The following is a 21,331-nucleotide window of genomic DNA, read 5'->3' on the forward strand; positions in this document are numbered from 1 at the left end:
CCACATGACTTTGTAAGTACAAATATTATCCTGTACCTTATTAAGGGCAGAAAACACTAAGCAGCCAACCCCTCTGCCCTTGTTAGTGAGCTCACAGAGAGGCTGGTGTTCTGAGGCAATTCAGAGATGGACAGACAGACTGAAAGAGCCAAGTATTTGTGGAAATAGAACCTGAGTGTGGCTGGGAAAAAAACATCACAAAAAAAAAAAAAAAGACGACTCACTGAAAGTGGTCACGCTTCTTAGAGTGAAGAAACTACACAGAAGGTATACGGGTAGAATTTAGGCCATACTTTCGGGTTTGCAAACTGATACAGGGCACAGAAATGGGAAGCAGCAGGACTCTTATTTGTCAGTTAAGGGAAGAGCATCAATTCCTTCCAACTTCCAGCTCCATTTGTTCTCTTTGCTAATTCTCCTCAGATAAGGCCACGGAGCATATTTAAGCTTCATCAACAGTTTAAAAGATTGGTAAGAAAAAGACTAACAAAAAAGTTTAAAACGTATTTTGTCTCTTGCTTTAAGAAATTAGAGCACTCAAGCACCCAGACCAAGTTCTGAGCAGATAGTTCAAGAAGGTATAATAAGGAGCCTGCACAGAATCCCAACTGGTTTGTCCTGTCAGAAAACAAACAGTCAGAAAAGCCAGACAATACTAGTCACAATACAAATTTTACAGAGTCAGCCCAGTCAGGCACAGGACCCACTCTCCTACAAGTCACTTCCCAGAGAAGCAATTTTCTGCATTTCTCCACAGCGCTATTTTTCTGTAGCCATAATCATTTAAGGACAGAGGAAGGGCACGGATTGTAGACAGATTTAGCATTGTATTAGCTAGCAGGGTTGTAAAAACAAGCACAAGTCCTTCTTCAGAACCTTGTATGCCCAAAAGCTTGTTTGTCTTTCCCAGTTGTACTAGCTTGCTTTAACAAAAAAGCTAATATTTCTGCTGACAAACCTTCTGTGTGCAGTGACAGAAAAGCAGGAGAGAAGATCACCAGTACCACTGCAGTTTCCATCAGTGTATGTCTTGTACTAGACGCTTCTGTAGCCAAAAGGCATCGTTATGGTATTGCTTTACCTCAAGATTTCTTAAGTGTTCACCAGTAACAACTGTTACAGCCATATCTGAAGGCAACGATTGATATGAGGTACCCATGCTGCCAAGACTTGCACGCTGACTAGCTTCTTCTGTCTAGGAATTGTCATAAAAATCACATTTAAGGTTCAAATGCCAGTTAAAATTAAAACAGATAAAGTTTTTTTAAAAAAATGGAATTTCTGTATTTTTTTTCTATATTCTTACCAGTGACACTACGAACCAAGAAACACTCCTGAAAAAACTTATTTGTTTTTGGGTTTTTTTAAATATTTCCTAGGCAAGCAATAGATTTCTGGAAAGGATCTGCTCTGCCAGAATTGCTCAGAACTGTCACATATAAGCCAAAAAAAAGGTGGACAAAAGAAAGAGAAGCTTTCGTTTTGAAACAGGAAAAACCATTCATAACCTCCTGCCAGTCAAACAAAACAAAATCAAGAACTGTGCAGACTTCCATAGCTAACATAGTATGAAAAGTAATATTTATTGAATATTCTCAAAGGACATCATTCCTTTGAAAAGCTGTAACTAAAAATAATTCACTTGATAGTCCAGCAGAGATATGTTTATTTCCCTATCTACTTCCAAATCCTGTGCTAAACAAAACGGGGTGGTTTTGCAGATGTAGTCAAGCACTTAGGACACCCAAATAATGTCAAATGTAAATAAATGAGCAATTTACTTCCTGTTTACAGTAAAAAAAAAACCAACAAAAAAACTACTGTGCATACTCAATAAGGTATTCAGCATGTTACTTAATTCACTGCATCAGAACTTTCATATTCTTGTACTACTTTTTAATGCTTCAGTCCAGCAATTACCATATAGAACCTTATTCAATATATCAAAGATGTCTTTTCAGTTAGCACAGTGAGAAGAAAAATATACACCTGCAAAACATGTTTAAACACTCACAATTTATGAAACATTAAGTGCCAGAGAAACTGTTACCACCTTAATACACTAGACAGAACAGAACCCATTAAAAGAAATACCTACAGCAGCACCATCCAACCAATCGGATTTGCAGACATACTGTAAATCTTTCAGTGGAAGGAAAGATCCCTATAAGGCTGATTGAAGCCCACTGAGGACAAGTTTGGGCTTTTTTTCCAGTTATCTTTCACAGATGCCCTTGAAAATCTCTCCCCAGAAACCTCAGGACAGACTAGAAGCTCAAAGTCAGTGTCTTCATGGTATTACAAAAAAAATACTCAGCCTGGCATGCTTCAGAGCCTACTAGTCACACTGGGTGAAACCATGACCTTGCTGAAGTGACCAGATATTTTTCATTTAATCCTTAATTTATCACAGAAATAATAAGAGTCATAATGTGCTCAATTACTTTTCTAACACTCTTTCCCAGTGCAGCCAAGGAAAGTCAAGTTAGGTCAAAATCAAAGACTTCTAAATTTCACTCTTTAATTTCTGCACAGCACTGCATTTACACGTGAAGGGGAGGGGAAGGTGTTTTAGGCCACCATACCTCGCTTCCTGGCTGCTAATTCACAAATTGTGGTACAGTGTCCTGCCTACTAACCTTTCTGCCAGATTTAAGAAAGAAACCCACCCAACGCCAGCCTCTCCCAGTTTGTTCTTGCAGACCAAGGCAAATGCTCCCAAGCCAAACTAAACCATATGCCTCTGCTCCATCCACCACCTACCCTCAACAGAGACACCTCCTATCTCATGGGCAGTGATGTAACGTGCTCCTATGACATGTAACATCCTTCTTAATCAAAGTTGTTTCCGCCTTTGATATGTGCTCATGCAAACTGTAATTTTTAGAACGCTGAGCCTTATGTAAATGAGTTTCAGGACTGTAAACGCAATGCTGAAGTTAAAAAAGCAGATCTATCACAAAATGCAGTATTTTCAACGCCTGCCACAATAAATGGAATATGCTTATTTTAATCCCTTTAGTTCTCAAAAAGTTAGGTTGTTAACTAAAATAATTCCTAGTTGCAAACTCTAAAAACTAACCTTGAAGCAACTGTGAAAACACAAGCGTGGCTCATGCTACAACATATTTCATTTTCAATTACTGTTCAATTCTCCGAGTAATGCAAGTCTATCACTGCAATATGTGTGTCAGTAATTCAGTCCTGCGAATTCTTCATTCTTATTTGTCCTGATTTGCTACAGGCGTGCTATTAGTCAAAAAAGGAGCTGTGTACCAAAAGAAGGTTTCAGTGTATCTACTCAGCAATCATAAAAACATCACAAAAATACATCACTAGCATATACCTTTATGACCCACATAGAGATAGTCTCATATTCTTGCCAAAAGCAGAGTGCTGCTGCATTACTTCTTCCAAATTTTCACCCTAACACTGAAATACAATGTACTGCTCTGCGCACAGCATATTGCTAATTATACCCCAAATGGAAAGTATTTTCACCTCTTCTGCTCTGTTCATTACAGCATTTCATACTTCATAATTGACTGCATACTAATATTAAAGCAGCGATGTGCATCAGAAAAGCAATAAACTTGACTTGTAACACTAGCTTTAGCCCAGAGAAAAATAAGTAGAAACATAAATCACCGTTTCCGGGAACAAGACAACACAATACGATCCTAGAATTGGTCAGTGAAACAAACAGGCTCTTAAATGCTTTAAGTCAATCACATCCCTTCGAGCACACTGTACATCAAATGTAGCTTTAATCAGACACATATACCACGATATAACTGCAAAATTAGCATTTTCCGTTGTGTAGCACAGTACACAGAAGAAACAAGGTTGTTCTTGGCTTGCTTTTTAACATGAGAATGGGAAAACAAAACATTTACTACATCTTATACAAACATTAGCAGTTAGTTACGTTCAACGTTTTCAATCTTTTAAAGAATCTTTCAATAGAAAGATTTAGAAGGAAAGCTGTTTTCTAGAGAAAAAATTTCTGGTCCATTCAACTATATACCTTTAACAACTAACAAATCATGTATTACAGCTTCATTCCTGCCAAAATCAGCAAGGTTCTCTTATAAAAGGATAACATTCAGTAAGCCTGCTGAAGAGTGTTGCATAACACATCACCTTGTAAGGATGAACTTTCTTCTACACCAATGCTTAAAAAAATATTCTAGTAGGAAAATCTGATAGCAGCCACAATCTCTTTGCAGAAAGCTAGTGGCACTAAAGCCACATCTCTTTTTCCTTCAGCGTGACACATTTTTGACCCCACCATACCAGTTTCATAGTGCCATACAGACAAATGAATTGGTAGCCTCTCTTCTAGTCATTCACACATTTTCTGCTACCAGGAAGATTAGTTACAGAAACATAATTCTTCATTAATGACAAGCTTGACCCAGCAGACTTTAAGCACCTAAATAAAAAAAAACTCAAACAGAACATGCCAGTCACTATTAGGTAAAAGGAGGTGCCAGGAGCACAATTCAATCCACACAGCAGTGACACACAGCGACCCACAACAAGAATCTGACCGCCAACTGAGTAAAAAAAGCAAAACTAGCCAAAACCAATGGGCAGCATGCGCATCAGCTTCTTCTCCACTTAACCGTCACACACTTAGACCTAGTTTGCTGTTTCCATATTCTGCAACAAGACTTTGCATTCCCATGAACAACATTTCCTCCATTGTTTCCAAGACACATTTTATGCAAACGGATGAAAATAGGTGCCCACACTCAAGGAAAATTAGAGAAGAAAACATGGAGAAATAAAAAGTGATCACTGCATGACGTGCTTCAAAAAGAAAACGCAATTCGCAATAGGAAATTATACTGATGATTAAAGATGGCTCAAAAAAATGCTTGATTCAAACATCATTCTTCCCCTTGGGAAAAGGTGGCTGTTATTTTTTTATTTTTTATATATATATATATATATATATATATGAATTTGCCTCTCATCTCTAAAGTCTACATAATTTACAATACATCACCATACCTGCATATAGGCAAAGCACATGGAAGCAATTATTTAAAATCAAATGTTTATTGCTTTTTCCCTTTTCTACCCTTAAAAAGACAATTGTTATTACTGTTAACAGAAGAATCAAAACCATCCACCTCTAAGTCTTTGGTGCCCTTTATGTCAACAGGGCAACATATATGAAGAGCCCAATCAGAAAGTATCACAAAAGACAAGAAAAAAAAACACATTGCACCTTTGGTCTTAATTTCAGTACCTACAATGTCATTCCATACACTAATCTAAGAGCAAAACTCTGACTTGGACAGATTCTTTTCAAAGAGCACATCCAAACACAGCCCAACCTAAAAGCAGAAACAAACTAAGTCCTCACACCTATCCAAGACGTTCTATATGCTACCAGGCACCACCTGCACTTTCCTTGAAGCATTATGCAGAGAAAGAGACAGATGCCAGGAAGATGGTAAAGCACAACTTTCAGAAAAAAAAAACCAAACTGAAAAGTCTTTGTATTACTGTAGTTGGGACAATGCCTTGCATTCCGAAGTTACAATATTTTATTGCAGGGCATCTTAACATTTTTCTGAGAGGTCCAACCTGCCCCTTTTTCTAGCTTCTGAAAAACTGGCAGACTTCAACCAAGCCCCTCTCCCACTACCTCCATTTCCATCCGTCTTCCAGACTTTAATGCTGTGTATAAGAAGTCAAACATGACAACTTTTAACTCCCATAACACACTATTGAATTTGTCTTGAAACCAAGAGGTGCTGGGGCACGAAGAAGAAAATACGCCAAACCAAAACCAGACTCATTTCCAGAGAAACTCTGCACCATCAGGCCTCATGCACCCGAACTGCCTAGAAAAACTCTAACAGACCCCAATCACATTTGGATTAGTCATGAACCTCCTTCATTCTGTCAAACTGCAAGCATAAATACTACAAAAGATCGCTACTGTTTTCTTTAAAGTGTAACACACATTTTGCTTACCTCGCTGTTGTGGCCCCTCAAATTGAAGTTGATTCTCTGAGGGGTGTTCCGGTCCCTCCTGCAATGGCTGGATGTAAAAGTGACGCCTACAACGCCTCTGCCATTGCCTGTTGCCAACCAGCCTTCCTCATAGTACCTCCTCCTGCAAACCGGTTTCTCCTTCTCACTTTTGGGAACTCTCCCTTTCCAGGAGAGGCAGAGGATGTTGGAATCGCTGCAAAGAACAGGCCCATGTTCCACTGCTGCATACATGCTTTTTAAAGATTTTATTTTTTGACATAAGAAAGTAATATGTCTAGTGCACAAAATGTAAATCAATTTTTTTTTTTTTTATTGATAAGACTGACCTGGGATAGATCATTGAAAGGGAGGAAGATGGGGTCAGTGTTTATAAATATCCACCAAATGCATAGTGAAAAATTCCTCTATAAAAGATGATGGCAGTTGGCTAAGAAAAAGTAACACTTAAAAAAAAATTCAGGTTCATTTTTCTTTTTGAGTCTGTAGAGTGAGGGTGCACTTATCCTTTGGAGAAACAGCTACTTCATAAGAGGCGCTCAAAAAATGGTTAAGTCATCTTTTTGCTCAACTTGATATAATCTTTATACAGCCTGAGATTCCAGTTTAGCGCAATGCAATTCCAGAGACAAAGAGTTGCAAATGTGTAGTTTTCAAGTAACTTAAGGCTTTTAAGATTTCCTCCAGTCAGATTTTCTTCAAAAGTTCAGTTGCAGAAATTTAAACACACGCACATACATATATATGTATATATATGACATTCATCTTTTCCAAGCTGCCCTCTGGCATATCTTTTCCATCTGATGTATTTCTGCTGCTAAAGCTGAAAGAGATTGCATAAAGGGAAAAAAAGGCACACTAACCATGCAAAACAACAGACTCGAACTTGTGCAGGCACTGGTGGGCCAGGCCAGTTGGGAAATCCCTCTTGGTACTGAACCGCTCGTTGGACTCAAAAGATTTTGCAATCCAAAGCCAATCCAATTTTCACTGCAGTGCTTTTTTTCCACCAGAGACCCAACACAGCCTGAACTGTTTGTCACGCTATCTTGCCTGCTTTCCCACTTTTTGCTGCCACACACGAATGAAAAAGAAACCCCCTCTTCATTTATAGCAGAATCAAAAATGCTATAAAGCTTTTAGCTTTCAAAGCAGATAAGTTTGCCTCAGGTGAACCATGAAGTTCTCTCTCCTTCAAAACAGGCTAAAATGTCAAGCTGTTTTTCCTTTACTTTTCCCTTTTTTCTGCTACAAGGAATCTCAGACTTTTCACCCTACCGTAAAAAACAAATGCCAGAATTAAAGCACATCAAGTAAGCACTCTTTCAAATTCTTCTAAAATTCAAGGAAGGAAGAAATATAATCATCTAAAAAAGAAAGAGAAGCAGCATTAAACATCTGACTTCCTGGGTTCACTATTTCTCTTATTTTCCTTGTTTGTTTGATCGGATCTTTCCTTCTTGATGCTTGTCTACAGCACAGATTCATAGTTCCAGACACAACATTTGCAGCTGTACAAGAAGGAAACATATGAAGTATTCCAATTGTTTTATTTGAATAACATTTATGAGCTCATTTAATTAGTATTTATACCACACTAAGTGAAAAGAGGAAGAAGGAGAGGGAGAAAGAATATGCAAGTTTGATGACCTGGTTAACTCAAGAAGGATGGCAAGGTTTGCTCAGTTCAATGCCCAGACTTGTCCCATAGTTCCTCAACTTATTTACTCCCAGTCATCGTTACTCGACATATGGTCACGATTTATTAGTCCCTTCACAATCTATTGAGCCCAAAGCAAAATGTGCCAAAGACCATACATTATTCCTCTGCAATCACAAAATCTGTTTCCTCTACCCTCTGTACTCTTCTGTTTCCTTCGCAGCTATTGATTTAGATTGTGGAGGTATTTATTAGGCTTTTTCTGTGCAGAAGGTATTTTTTCTTCCTCTTCTTGCAAACTTTTTTCACCCGTGAAGACCATGTGGAAAGTTGAACATTACTGGCAGGTGTCTTTCCATGGGTTACTGATTCCTGCGCTGTAAACGTACTCCATCTGGTTCTCAAATTAATTCTCATCAATTGCAAAGCTCTCAGGAATATGCAAGCTGAAGTCTATGTGATGACAAAAACATGTGCGTTTTCATGTACATGCAGTGCACACACCAGCTCGCTCAATCTGGTACTCAGAGTTGCATCCGCCTTTTCAGTTTGGTTGTGGTAATCTTGTAAGACACCCGTCATTCAAAGCTTGAAATCCCTGGATTCTTCCAACACTGTAAGACAAAGCACACACACACACAAAAAATGTAAATAAAATAAGCTACAAAACATTTTAAAGATACAAGCACTTTTGTTGCAGTAATCAAAGCATTATGAATAAGGATTTTATATTGGACTCCTATATAATATCTATATTATATATATATGTGTGCAATATTCAGGCACACACTCCTATTTGATAAAGCACACAACTATGAACTAGAACATCTTTTTCACTTCCGAAGCTCGCACAACTTTTAACAATTGACATGTATGACTAATGAAACATATCCAGGAAGGATACATTAGGAGGAAAAAAAAAAGGAATTGTCTTTTGGCCCCAGTTACGGGGGCAACACTTAAACAAAAGATTCCACAACTTTCAAATGACGGTAGGGAAGGTGTGTCTCAGTAAGGGAGCAGATGCAGAGTTAGACCTCGAGGCACGCAAACAGAAATCACAGAACGGCCAAGGTTGGCAGGGGCCTCTGGACATTATCTTGTCCAACCACCCTGCTGAAGCAGGGTCACCTAGAACCAGTTTCCCAGGCCTGTACCCAGGTAGCTTTGTTCTCCAGGGAGGAGACTCCACAACTTCTACTGGCAATCTGTGTCAGTGCTTGGTCACCCTCATAGTAAAGAAGAGTTTCTTGATGTTCAGATGGAACCTCCTGAGTTTCAGTTTGTGCCCAGTGCTTCTGGTCCTGCCACTGGGCACCACTGTAAAGGGCCTGGCTCCCCTTCTTCATTCCCTCCCATCGAGTGTTCATACACATTGAAAAGATCTCCCTTAGCATTTTCTTCTCCCGGCTGAACAGTTCCAACTCTCTTAGCCTTTCTTCATATGAAAGATGCTCCAAATTGTGGAAGTACAGTCCTAAACTCACCAGTCTCAAAGGAAACTGAGAGTATTCCTCTAGGGCTTAAGTTACTGCTTTACAGAGATCTAAAGTACTCCAAAATTAAAGCTTAGAAGTATGAATCAATACAGATTAATTTAAAGACAACTCAAATCATGCAGAAATCCCCATTTGAAAAAGAGGGAAAAAAACTACCCAATTTCAATTATGTGCAGAACACTTTAAAGACAGCAGAAGAGACCAAGCAAAAGGGTGTCTAGGATATTCCAGAAGCTGTATCTGAAGTGCAGACATCTGCAGTTATTGCACCTATGCAGTTATTGCTAAGGAGAGCTCGTTTAAATTAAGAATTGCGTTCATGACATTTATCAGAGCTGTAAAAATGGTCTTGTCTGTATTACATACAGCACTGTACTAACCTCACATTTTGAATAATTAACCACTTTTTTGATATGTACAAATAGTTATATTCTTTTTTAAAAGAGAATAAGATAAGAAAACAAATATATAGATAAAAAGGCAAGGTCAATAAAGTGGTTTACAATAATTTATGGCTAGCATACTATCACGAACATGGTCCATAAGGTTTGGTGAGTCACTACCAGAACTTAGCATTACAACTAAATGAAGACTTAAAAATAATAGCTGCTACCAATTTTCTTCATCATAGCATGATAACGATATAAGAAATGTCACTTAAACTTTCCAAATCCATGGTGCTTCTCAATTACAGTCCAAAGAAAGTTCATAAAAAGGAAAATTCAGAGAAACTTTAAGAACACAATGGTTTGAACAAGAAATTCTGTACTTATCCCATAAGCAAACTTGATCCTGTCAAGGGATCAGTGCTATTATTTCCATATCCACTGGGGTGTTCCTAACAAACAACTGCATTTAAGAGCTGACTTTTTATATTACTAGTAAGTATTTTACCATGCAAGCCTTTACTAATCCTATAGAGAAACAAAAAAACTGGTTTAGTGAGAAAGTCTCTGAAACATCAGTTCATGCAACACAAGTTAAGCATTAAATAGAAAAGCTTGAACTGTGCAAGTACCATGATTTTACAAGTGGATTTTAAAATACAGACAACTACAGATGCAGTAGCTTTGCACAAAATCCATATGCAATTTCTGCCCTAATTCCCTGCACATAAAATTAACAAGTTTGAGACAAGGCCTCTCCTGCTCATGGCCAATAACCTTCTCTCACCTGAGTCCCATTTACCATCACTTTTGAGATTAGGAAAACTAAAGGCTTCTCCTCCTAAAAATATCCTAAACACATTAGGAATCCTGGACAGGGAGAGATGAAAAGCTAAAATAACTGCAAAAGAAACAAAGTCAGTCATTATTCAAATACCTCTCTCTCAATACAATACCTTCATATTACTGAGGGTCAACACATCCTTCATGTTGTACTTAGATTCAGTAGACAAGATAAAAAAATATGTTTACGACTGCAGTATCAAACACTCAAAAGAAAGTCTGAATTAAGATTACACAAAGCATATATTAGGATTTAATTCTTTCCATTCTACTTTTCTTCATTTCCACCTAGACTTGGTATGTCCTAAGAAATAACCTAATTAAAAGACTCAGATGCTAGTCTTCCCTCAAGAAAATCAGTAACTAATCTAAACACACTTCCACCATTACAGCAGTCCTACAGTTCTGCTCATTTTCATGTTTAAACCAAACTTTTTGCCTTCTTTTTCCCCACCATGAAACACAAGCATAATTACTACCTCTGTTGTAAGGAATATGTAAGAATCAAGGATAAAAACCATTATAGAAAGTCTAGGTGGCACTTGCACAATCTTATCACTAACTAGTCTGAATTCAGTTTGGGCTCCCCATATAAGGAGAACTGGGCCTTTCAGATGAAACTCATCTAAACTGAAGTTTTAACTGCAGATTTTTTATAATCAAACTTTATGCATCTTTTCTTTCCGAGCAAGGCACTGGCTAATCATAGAAGCATACTAGATTCTAAAAAAAATATTTTTTTTTTGCTGGCAAATTATTTCTAGCACTACTAGGACATTAAATATCAACAAATCGCAATTATCTACTCTTGCTCTTACTTAAAGGGTAGCTGAAAGTATCTTTGCTCTGTATTTTCCCTTTAACAAAGAGAGATGCTATTTGAACTCATCCTCTAATACTGTTTTGAGTCTAAGCCCAGTGATGTAAAATGTTTCTGAAGTACAGACACCTAATAAGACATATTACAGGTGTGGCATAGGAAAGAAGAATCCACAAGCATTCTATTTGATTTTACTTTTTGAAAGCATAGCTCTTTTCACATGCAAAACCAACAACAAGTTGTTTCCATATTATAGAAATAAATTTAGGTATCAATCTTAAAAAATGAGCTTATTAACACTGGGTCTCATCTGTATTGTCAATATTTACCTCATCATTTTTAATCTCCTAACTGTTTCCATTAACTCATATAAAGTGTAAATGTTAAGCCACAGTTGGACAACCAGAAAAGTATTTGCTTCTTCTCATGCATCTTTCATTGAGGCATCTCTTTTGTTGACAGAAAGAAGTCATGCACAGCCAAGTGTACCAATACTGCAGCAAACTCTTCAGCATTTTATGTTTATTCAAAACCCCACTCTACAAGGCCCCAGAGCAGAGTATCTGAAGGTGAGGATAAAAGGAGACTGGGAGGGGAAGGAAAGAAGAGAAGGAAAATTCAGGTGAGTACACACTATTTCTAAACTATTATTTTCAAAAAAAAAAAAAACCCAAAAGAAAACAAAAAAAGGACTCACAGCTTACATTTTGAAGATTCTGTCTGCCAAACATCTTTTGAAAAGAAACATAAGCTACAGCCTTTGTAAAGTCAGGCCACCAGATTTCAGGATTTTTCAGCCTAGCCAGATTTCCTTCCTATCAAACTTGCATGAGGTCAAAGGAAACTGCAGCTTTCCCTCCCTTTACAGTCTAAGGAGGAAAAAATATACACTGGTATTCATGAAGCTAGTAAGATACATTAAAAAAGTGAGATCATGAACATTTTGTTCTGAAAAATCAAACCACAACTGGTTCAGCACAAGCCAATGGCAGATGATGCCACCAGCTATCAAGTGGTGTCAGTGGGAGTAAACTTTAAGGTTAGTGCTGAATGCTATACTACAAAATTGGCACATTCTGTAATACAGTGATTATGTTGCAGGCTAAATACTATACAGCTGAAACTGGTAAGATGATACACTCTGTTTATTTCACCCAGCTTATAAAGCAACATAAATTATTAAATAATCCTATCCAAAAAGAAAGAAAATGAATTAACAAATTAACTACTCAATTCCCAGAAGACTTAAGTATATACCAGGAAAGATAACTTTGGAGGGAAAATAGTTTTTTTCCCCATTAAAAACAGGCCAATTCCATAGGGAGAAAATGTAATTTTGACCTGAATAAGTACTGTTTTTCCTTTGCTTGCATCTCTACAAACTGTGTTCACCTTATTCACTTTCCACTGGGGTAAAAGTCACTGAGGTTAACACCTTTCTTTCATATTACACTACAATATGAAATTAATTTGGAATGCATGATTCTAAACAAATACCAATAAGGTAAGTAGTAGTTCTAAATATGTTCTTTACCCCTAGAAAAAATAAGGGGAAAAAAGTTAGAAGATGCTTGATTTTTGTTCTGTTTGCTCTTAAACAGTTTTCTCTCCACAATGTTTGTCCTTGGACAAATTCAAGAAGCTCTCCCTCTGCTCGTCACAGGATAGCTGCATGGCTGAGGTAAGACAGTCAGTAGTACTAATCAGAGATGTAGAGAGATCTGTAACCTCAGCATAGCTGCACAGAGACAAAAGCATAACATTCAGCACTGTGAGAATAACTCCCAGCCTGTTAATACATACACTGTAATGTTCATTATATGCACCTATACAGTGTTAAGCTAATCAAACTGACAGAAAATGTGTTTGTTGGTGTACTGAGAGAAGTGGAGTTTGTATTAGTGGCTGTTCAGCAGAGATTCATTGCAAATACTGCCAAAATTTATTTCAATGCAATACTCTAAGAAACTTTTCTTAGAGAAGTGAAAATAAAGTAGCAGCTGATCAACATTTCTGATATGCTGAATGACCCTCCTGGGTCCTTGTAACAGGGAAGAATGCAGTATATGTATGTTGGATACATTTTTTAAGTACAAAATATTTTTTCATGTACAGCTCTCTTATATGAAAAATAAGGCAAATATTTGTATTATTTCTATAACTATTATAAATACTCCACTTTCAATGCTTGATTCTATACCATTGGATTAAACTGGAGTGAAATTTTAAAAATACAGCTAGGAAGAACAAACAAGACAGAAATTTTAAAATGCCTTCAGCAAAAATAATTTCAAGAAAATCACCAAGGGTCCTTAAGCAAACTGTCAGTAGCTATTAATTGTGACTTGCCAAACTAATTCATGTTTTCTAAAAGTTGGAGGCCAGAAGATGTGAAATACAGCAAATTGTTAAAAATCCTGCCTATGGAGGAAGTGAGGTAAAATGTTATGCTGTTCACAGGGAAAAGAAGTGACATAATCTAAAAGCACTAAAAGCAGAACAGACTCAGCCCCAAAAGAAAGGGTATAGGCCCTACCAAATCACAGAAGACAGACAATACCCAACTTAGGCACAGGGTTTTGTTTGGTTTGGTATTGCGACACTTCCTTTAGCAACTAGCAGCTCCCACAGCTCTTTCTCAACCCTCAGCACAGCACACCATGCCCCTCACTTAAGCCACAATGATTGTTCATGTGGCTACAAACAACTACATCAGAGAAATGATCCAATTAAAAATTTCAAAATTGAAAATTCACAAAAGCTTAACAATATAAATCTGGTTTGCTAGATTCAGCCACACTCTTGGCTTCCTTTGTGACAAGCCACGCTCCTCCAGCTTCTCGTAACACGCATCAGCACTCTCACAATTATGCAGTTCTGGAAGCTGATCTTGCCAAAACCTTACTCTTCAAAACCAACAATCGACTTTAAGAAAGCCTCCTTTAGCGAACTCACCACGCACATGCAGCAGCACTGTCATCAGTTTAAGGAAGGGGGTGGGAAGTACGTCACCACAGCAGCCTAGATTTCCATCAGTTCGAACTGTGCTCAGAAGCTTTCTCTCTTTTTGTTTAAGTTGACTCAATCCCTGACGCAGTCCTAGTGTGGTCCCACATTCAGCTGCACTGGCAAAATGGAGGAGGTGGAACTGTACAGCACAAGTCAGAAACAAAAAGAAGAGTACTTGCAACTAGCACTGCCACTTGAAATGACAAATTTTGGGCACAGAGTATTTCTGAACTGAGGGGTTTGCCCTCAGAAGGGAGGGAAGCAAAGTTTGTCTCTTGAGGATGAATTTAAGATGACAACAATAACAGGTAGCTAAGACTACCCATCAGCCATGAGAATATGACTAATTTTCAAATAAACTGAAGTGGGGTGAAATCCTTTAGCCAGATGTTGAAAGATCTGCTTCAGAAAAGAAAAAGGTACAAATAACATGTATGAGTCTTTAAACAACGGAAGATTTACACTACTGAAACACGTATTCAAAATCTTTAGAGATCAAAACAAATGTGATATCTGACCAAAAAATTCCCTTCCTCACAAGTGCGAAATCTTCTCTCTCAAAAAAAGGGCTGCAATCCTCCCAGCACAGAAAACACTTATGCAAGGTATGCTTAAGGGACACATACTCGGAAGTTGTAACTGTGTCTCCTTATTGACATTCAAAGACCTTCAAGGGAAGGAGCTCCAGCTCTTACCATCTCTTTTCCACTGAACTGACTACACTGACCTTGTCTGTAATTACAGAGCAATTTCTTTCCCGTAGGAACATTCTGCAGCCTGCAAACATCCCTCGAGCCTGTAGCAGTTCCAGCTAGTTCCTAATTATCTCCAATATCTGCCTACAGGCTCTTTGAAGACTTTCTTATGAACATACACTGAAGTTTTGATACACTCACCAAAATCCCAATACACCTTTGTATGTGACACGTGCACTGCAACACTAGAAAAGAAAACCCAATAAAATAAAAAAAGAGGGGGATATGTAGGGAGAAAATAACAGAAGCCACCAGTTTGCAAAATTCAGAAGAGCCTCACAAGCAAGAATTATTTCTGTTGGATAGCAAGACATATTTCAGTCGGAAAACTGATAACCCCTATGAAGTAGTTTGGGTGAGGCGTGTTGCAGCAGGGAAGGAGGCTGCATCAGCCTGCAGGGAGAAAGCTCCTGGTGATGCCAGCAAGCTGCATCACAGGTGTGAAGTGGGTTGTAGGCACAAGCTTTCCACCACGCAGCCATTTGCTCACCACAGGCTGCTCAGCTAGAGCTGTGAAGCAAGGCACTTCTCACACTGGAGACCTGCAGTGAGTTGGGTACTTATTTGTTTAATACAAAATGACAAGAGTTGTAGTTTCCAAATAACTCAAGTTTCTTAGTCTTGACTTTGGGATCAATAACTTAACTCTAGTCCTGACTGTCTTTCAAATGAGCAGTAAATGAAGATTTTGGAGGACTTGCACCCATCTCACGACTGCTGCTCAGAGGTCTAGACAGAAAGCAGGGATACTCCTGCCCTCACATAAGATAGATGCAAAGCTAAGGAACAGCTTCATCTCCTCCCCATAGCTGTCCTTTTTTGCTTCAAGTTGCATGTTTTTTTCTCAAGGTTCTGTAAATTGTGTGGAGGCCTCTGGGTTAAAAGAATATATCATGAAGACAGACAGACTCAAAAGAGTGGTTGCATCAGCGCAACCTTGACAAGCAACAGATGTTGAAGAGGCCTTTAAGAGTTGGGAGCTTTAAATTAATGCTTCCGGCAAAGCAAAGACTCTGGTACAGACGCAAGTTGTTTCACTAGCAAGACTTGGAGGGCATGAGATTAGCTGCATACATATGTGCCCAGTTAACTGAGTAATGTTTTTGAGCTGCTCTGTCTGCATTAATATGCCAAGTGTTGACTGGTCGCCTGTACAGACAGAGGGAAGGAGGCTAGCCAGAAGGAGGCATCCTCTACGCACAGTCATGCTCTGGTGCGTAAGCTAAAGCAAAGAAGGCAGATCTGTACCGAGGTAAATTAGCACAGCAGTCTCATGTCTAATTATTTTTTACTTTGTAGAGGTCTTCATAATTACGATTCTCTATTCATCCTGGCTAGATGCTCCTGCTAGACATAAGAAAGATTTAGGTACAGAACAATAACGTTTTAAAGTAGGGATGAGAAAAAGCACTATGCTGTAGTCACAAACAGCTCTATCATTCTTGCATAACAGTGCGACACTACAACCTTTCTTTTAAGAGTCCATAATACATAAAAATTGCTGATTACAGAAGTATTCAGTGGAAGGACAGCTATCAAGGACTGCATCTTCTGTTTTCTTAAACATGACAAATCCCCACAAATGTGATAAAATGATCATAGGTGAAAATGAATTAACAGAAGAAGATTTTTCTTTTCTCTGCAAAGTATATTCAAGGAGTAACATGAGTTTTTTAAGTAAGAATTCTGAACATTTCGCTTTAAGACTATCAATGTAAAAAAAGACTACTCAAATTTTGTTTATTACATTCATTTCTATAACTAACTAAAAAATTTAGTTGAGGTGACAGTTCTTCCAATTCAGCTGTGTCAATCTGTAAAGAACAAATCTACGAAAGGTATAATTTCTAATATAATTTATTTTATACTGTATTGATATATCTACCTCTCAACCTGGTAACAATCCCAAGACAGCCAGACTTTATGTAATTCATTTAACTCTGTACAACTACCAGATAGCACTTACTTCTAACTATGCAAAGTAACTACAAAGTTCCAACTCTACAAAGTTAGGGCAAATGCTCTTCTCTTGAACATCAACATCCAAGTTTCACCAAGAAAGTAAAAAAAAAAAAAATCTTGTAAATTTGTAGATTTTTTTAAGTCAAAATAATATTCTTACTACTTTGCACCTAGTCTTGTAATTAATTTTACTTCATTTTTTCCCCAGGAACTTATATAAAGGCAGTAACTGTCAAATTGCGACTCAATTATTTCTCTTCCTCAACACAGAATTCTCAATGCCTTTCAGCATCTTTACTTAACCTATGCTTACAAGATTATTTTTTAGTAAAGCTCAGTTTAAGAGTCTACAAAGCATGAAAATCAAGTGGGAAGATTTATTATCACAACTAAATCTCTATCTTTCATATAAACACTCACATAGAGCTAACACATTTACATACACACAAAGCTAGAGCTACCTACAACCAAACAGGAGAAAAAGAAACCACTGGCATTCTTTGTTTGTATTTTCTTCTTTCCCATTAACAAGTTTCATCTTGCTGCCTTTCCTAAGGAGCACAAGGATCTTCAGATGAAGATGGTAAACTTTTCAAAAGAGCTAGAGAAAAGACTGAGTCAGCTGAAGAATGTCAGCTTCATTTTGAAAACTTGGATTTGGGAAGTAATATGATTGCATTTAGCAGATGATGTGCTACTTAGCAGGCTGCTTCTACTAAATCTGACAAATACAGGTCATACTTGTGCACTCACGCTTTACTCATGCAAAGTCTGCCTATTTTCTTTTTCTTTTTTGAACATGAGTGTAAACTCCTTGCAGTTTCTAGCCAAAAATAACAATAAAAAGATGAAAGCAATCTGAGGTAATTTCATAAATAACATAATTTTGACCTAAAATTTTAAAGCTAACTTACATATAGTTGCTTTTTTAATATATAATTACTATATATTTCAATAAACTTATTCTAGTACAATCATTTTGTTATTTAATAAGTACTTCACAAAGTACCTCTAGAGCTGTATTTAAGCCTAATATTTACTATATTAAGTGCTATTTCTGTATGTCTATGTGAAGGGGTGAAAATGCAAAACAATCAGAAAAAAAAACCTGAACTGGTAACATAAAATCCACCTTGGTTGTTACATCTATAAAACTCAAGATCAGTACCAAAGGTTCCTTTTCTGTATTGAAAAAGTCTGCTTGCAAACTGCCCAAGGGAAATTCTACTGCTTTTTCTGGTAAGCAGCTTGGCAAGGTAACATCATAATCTTGCAATGTCAGTGGTCCCTTTGAGCTTACAAAGTCTATTAAAACAAATTACATGAAAACATCTTTTTTCAGGATTTCAATTATATAGCTTAAGACTATCAGTACATTCCAGTTTCTTTTTAGATTCATGGAACATAAGACAGTTTACTACTTCAGTATCTAATGCTGTCATGACACCTCAGTACTTTCTCCACCAACTGCGTATTATGCACAGACCACAGAATAACAGGAGGTTATTATGAGAGAACTATATGCTTTCTTGTTATCTATCCCGGCTAGACTGCCATGAAATCAACACCTCAGCATCTGCTTAAAACAGCCATTACATCTGATCTGTAGTGGATGGGTGCACACAAAACATGACTTGGACAAAAAGGTAAAATATATAGTATTTAATAAAGCTGATACAAGGCTTCTGAAATGAAGTAAATCAAGAATGACATTTCAGGAAAATTCTGTCCCAGTAACTAAAATGGTACGTTTATTTTCACTTACTGTACTACCAAATAACAGCATGAAACAAACACAGCTGATGAACAAACAAATTAAAATGTCAGAATACAAAAACTCTGTTCCTAACTATTAAAAGAATGTAAAACTTAAATTAAATAAGGGAAAATCTAATTACACAGTGATTCTAAAACTTCAAATAATACCTGATACAGATGCTGACTTCACTGGATTGTCAACCTACCCACTCTGTATTGAGTCAGTTGATTAAAATTATGTAAGATATAAAACAAGAAAAGAAGAACATGTTATACTTCACATATAATCCAAAGATTACATGTTTGCCTGAAATCATCCTACTTCTTTCTTAAAAGTTATAAACCAAGACATTGCTCATAAATCCCCTGCCTTGCTTATAAACCACACAACATCACAGCAGCAGTAGTATTACTGCCACTGCTATTTCTCCTTGTGTCCATGCTATAATGTACTTCTTTCATACAAGGGGCTGTGTAATGCTTGTGCTACTGGTCAAAGCAGAATATGGAGAGGCTGCTAGGATTATCTGGGAGAAGGACAAGTAACCAACTCATCATGTTCCCAGGATGAACATTTCAGTGCATGAATACAACTGCAAAGCTGTTAGAGGGAATACGGAAATGGCATACACTATTCCCTGTTCAATGAAACGCCTGCAATGCCTATCTGGTCTAGTTAATTATCTTGCATATATTAAATTCTTTTGTTATTTATACTAGATATCAAGTAGGTAGGAGACAGTATTAATAAGACTGATGGATTTTATTTTTTTTACCCCTTAAGGGAAAAAAAAAATCAATAAAATGATAATACAATATCCAATCCATCAGATTTCTTTTAACTGCTTAACTACAACAAGCATCTGAAGCAAAGCACTTTCTGAAATCAGGCAACTGATGTAAGCAAAAAAGTCTGGAGAGCTCATACTATCACTTTGTTGATTAAAGCCTGAGAAGCTAAAGCTCACATGCAGAATGTATGTTAAATTGATACTTCAGTTGACTGAAACCAGTAACGTGGCTTTTATAAGTGTAACACACAAGCTTTAGTTCGCACTTGCATATTTAGAAATTTCATTTCAGATGAAGAAATTCATCTCAAAGACAGCAATATGAGCAGCAAAAAAAGCAAGACACTGCTAGAGCCTATACAGACATACTAGAGCAATGCAGAGCTGGAGGGATCTGATTACAGACAGTACCTTCTGCTAGGCAGTCAGTCTCCCATTAGGATGGGAAGCACATACACTGGGATGTTCTACAATAAACCAGTGTTTCTTTTGCAGAGCCTTACAGGCGTCACAGGATTATGCCCTCTCAATACTTCAATATTTTATTTTATCTAATTTTTAAGCAGAGCACAGCAAGGCACTTAGTTTCATGGCACTCCACCATGCAAAGTGTTCTGTGATTCTTGGATCTGTTGCTCCCCTTTTAAAGGCCAAAAGCCAAGTACAAAGCAACTGCTATAGGTTGATAGCAAATGCCCTTTACTGCTGGTTCTCAAACCTGCACCCAGATCAGCCAGAGCTCTAACAGAATAAAAGCAAACCCAAGCCCATCTTCTGGAAGGTCACATGCAGCTGCAAAAAAAAAAATAAAAAAATCAGCATACATGCAGGCAACCCACTCTGTTCAACAGTTGTTACTGTTTTACTTGCTCTGAAGCAGAGCTACAAATAACTGATGTCTTACAAATTTTCAAAAGAATCTTCTATGATTACATTGGTATGCCCTCTGGAAACACTACTGGGTTTCTCATAGCAACCTTTAATGATTCAAACAACTAGCCCTGCTCTTCCCACAAAATTATTAACACTAAGAGAGCTTCATCATTCTTTAACAGAAGAGCTAATATGCAACTGGGAGAAGCACCATTATCAATGGTGATCCAATGGCTTTATGACATCTTACCTCTTGAGAAGTAAAGTTTTATGGCAAAAGTAGTAAGCACACTCAGTATGCAATAAGGCAGGATTGCTTCTATAAGATCTTTCTCACCACATAACAATGCCTTGAACACACATTACAAAGTCTTTTTAGCAACACTGTGAGATAGATGAGTATGATTCCTGTTGCAAGAGATGAAGAAGCCAAAGGTACAAGCCTGCAAGACCAGCAAGACAGTCAAAGCAGCCAATGCTACAGAAAGACTTAGTAACCTCCCATCACCCCTGTTACCTACTCCACTTTGCCTTCCTAGATCAGGTTGCCCCTTGCCCCTCTGTTCACGGCCATTTCTCCAACACCTCCTGCAGACTCAGTTTCCTTAAAGATCAGATGAGTGAGGAGTATCCTTTGGCCTTAGCGAGGCAGATCAACTTACTGAAGGTGTTGGAGTTGAAGCAGAGGAGCAGGCAGGACCCACAAGACTTAGGTGTAGAGTGACCTTTCAGGAACAGAAAGATGTTAGATCAGCTCAGCTGCACGATGGAACTTCCCAATAGGACAGAGCTGGCACATCCTCCTTAATGCTAACAGGAAAGACAGCATTGAAACGAGGAGAAAGAATTTATTGTTACCGGCTTCCAGTCTGTGCTACAATCTTATCAACCCATTGAGTATGGCTCCATCTTGCTTCAAAACTCACCTGTTTTGGATGCACAGGAAAAAACATAACTAACATG

The 21,331-nt window shown here is 37.7% G+C and overlaps 1 protein-coding gene across 6 annotated transcripts in view; it reads right to left on the minus strand.

The window, feature by feature from the left end:
• Window positions 1-21,331, minus strand: part of TULP4 (TUB like protein 4) — a 154,983-nt gene that overhangs the window by 119,012 nt on the left and 14,640 nt on the right. For 3 of the 6 annotated variants that reach the window (XM_069852084.1, XM_069852078.1, XM_069852081.1), the window contains one exon: window positions 5,995-8,286. In XM_069852084.1, the coding sequence (XP_069708185.1) occupies window positions 5,995-6,246 (252 nt within the window). In that variant the 5' untranslated portion in view covers window positions 6,247-8,286. Of the gene's footprint in view, window positions 1-5,994; window positions 8,287-11,549; window positions 11,807-14,175; window positions 14,369-21,331 lie in introns of all 6 variants that reach the window. The other 3 variants (XM_069852080.1, XM_069852083.1, XM_069852079.1) reach the window with 3 other exon arrangements.

Source organism: Phaenicophaeus curvirostris, chromosome 2, assembly GCF_032191515.1.
Source record: "Phaenicophaeus curvirostris isolate KB17595 chromosome 2, BPBGC_Pcur_1.0, whole genome shotgun sequence".
Classification (NCBI taxonomy): domain Eukaryota; kingdom Metazoa; phylum Chordata; class Aves; order Cuculiformes; family Cuculidae; genus Phaenicophaeus; species Phaenicophaeus curvirostris.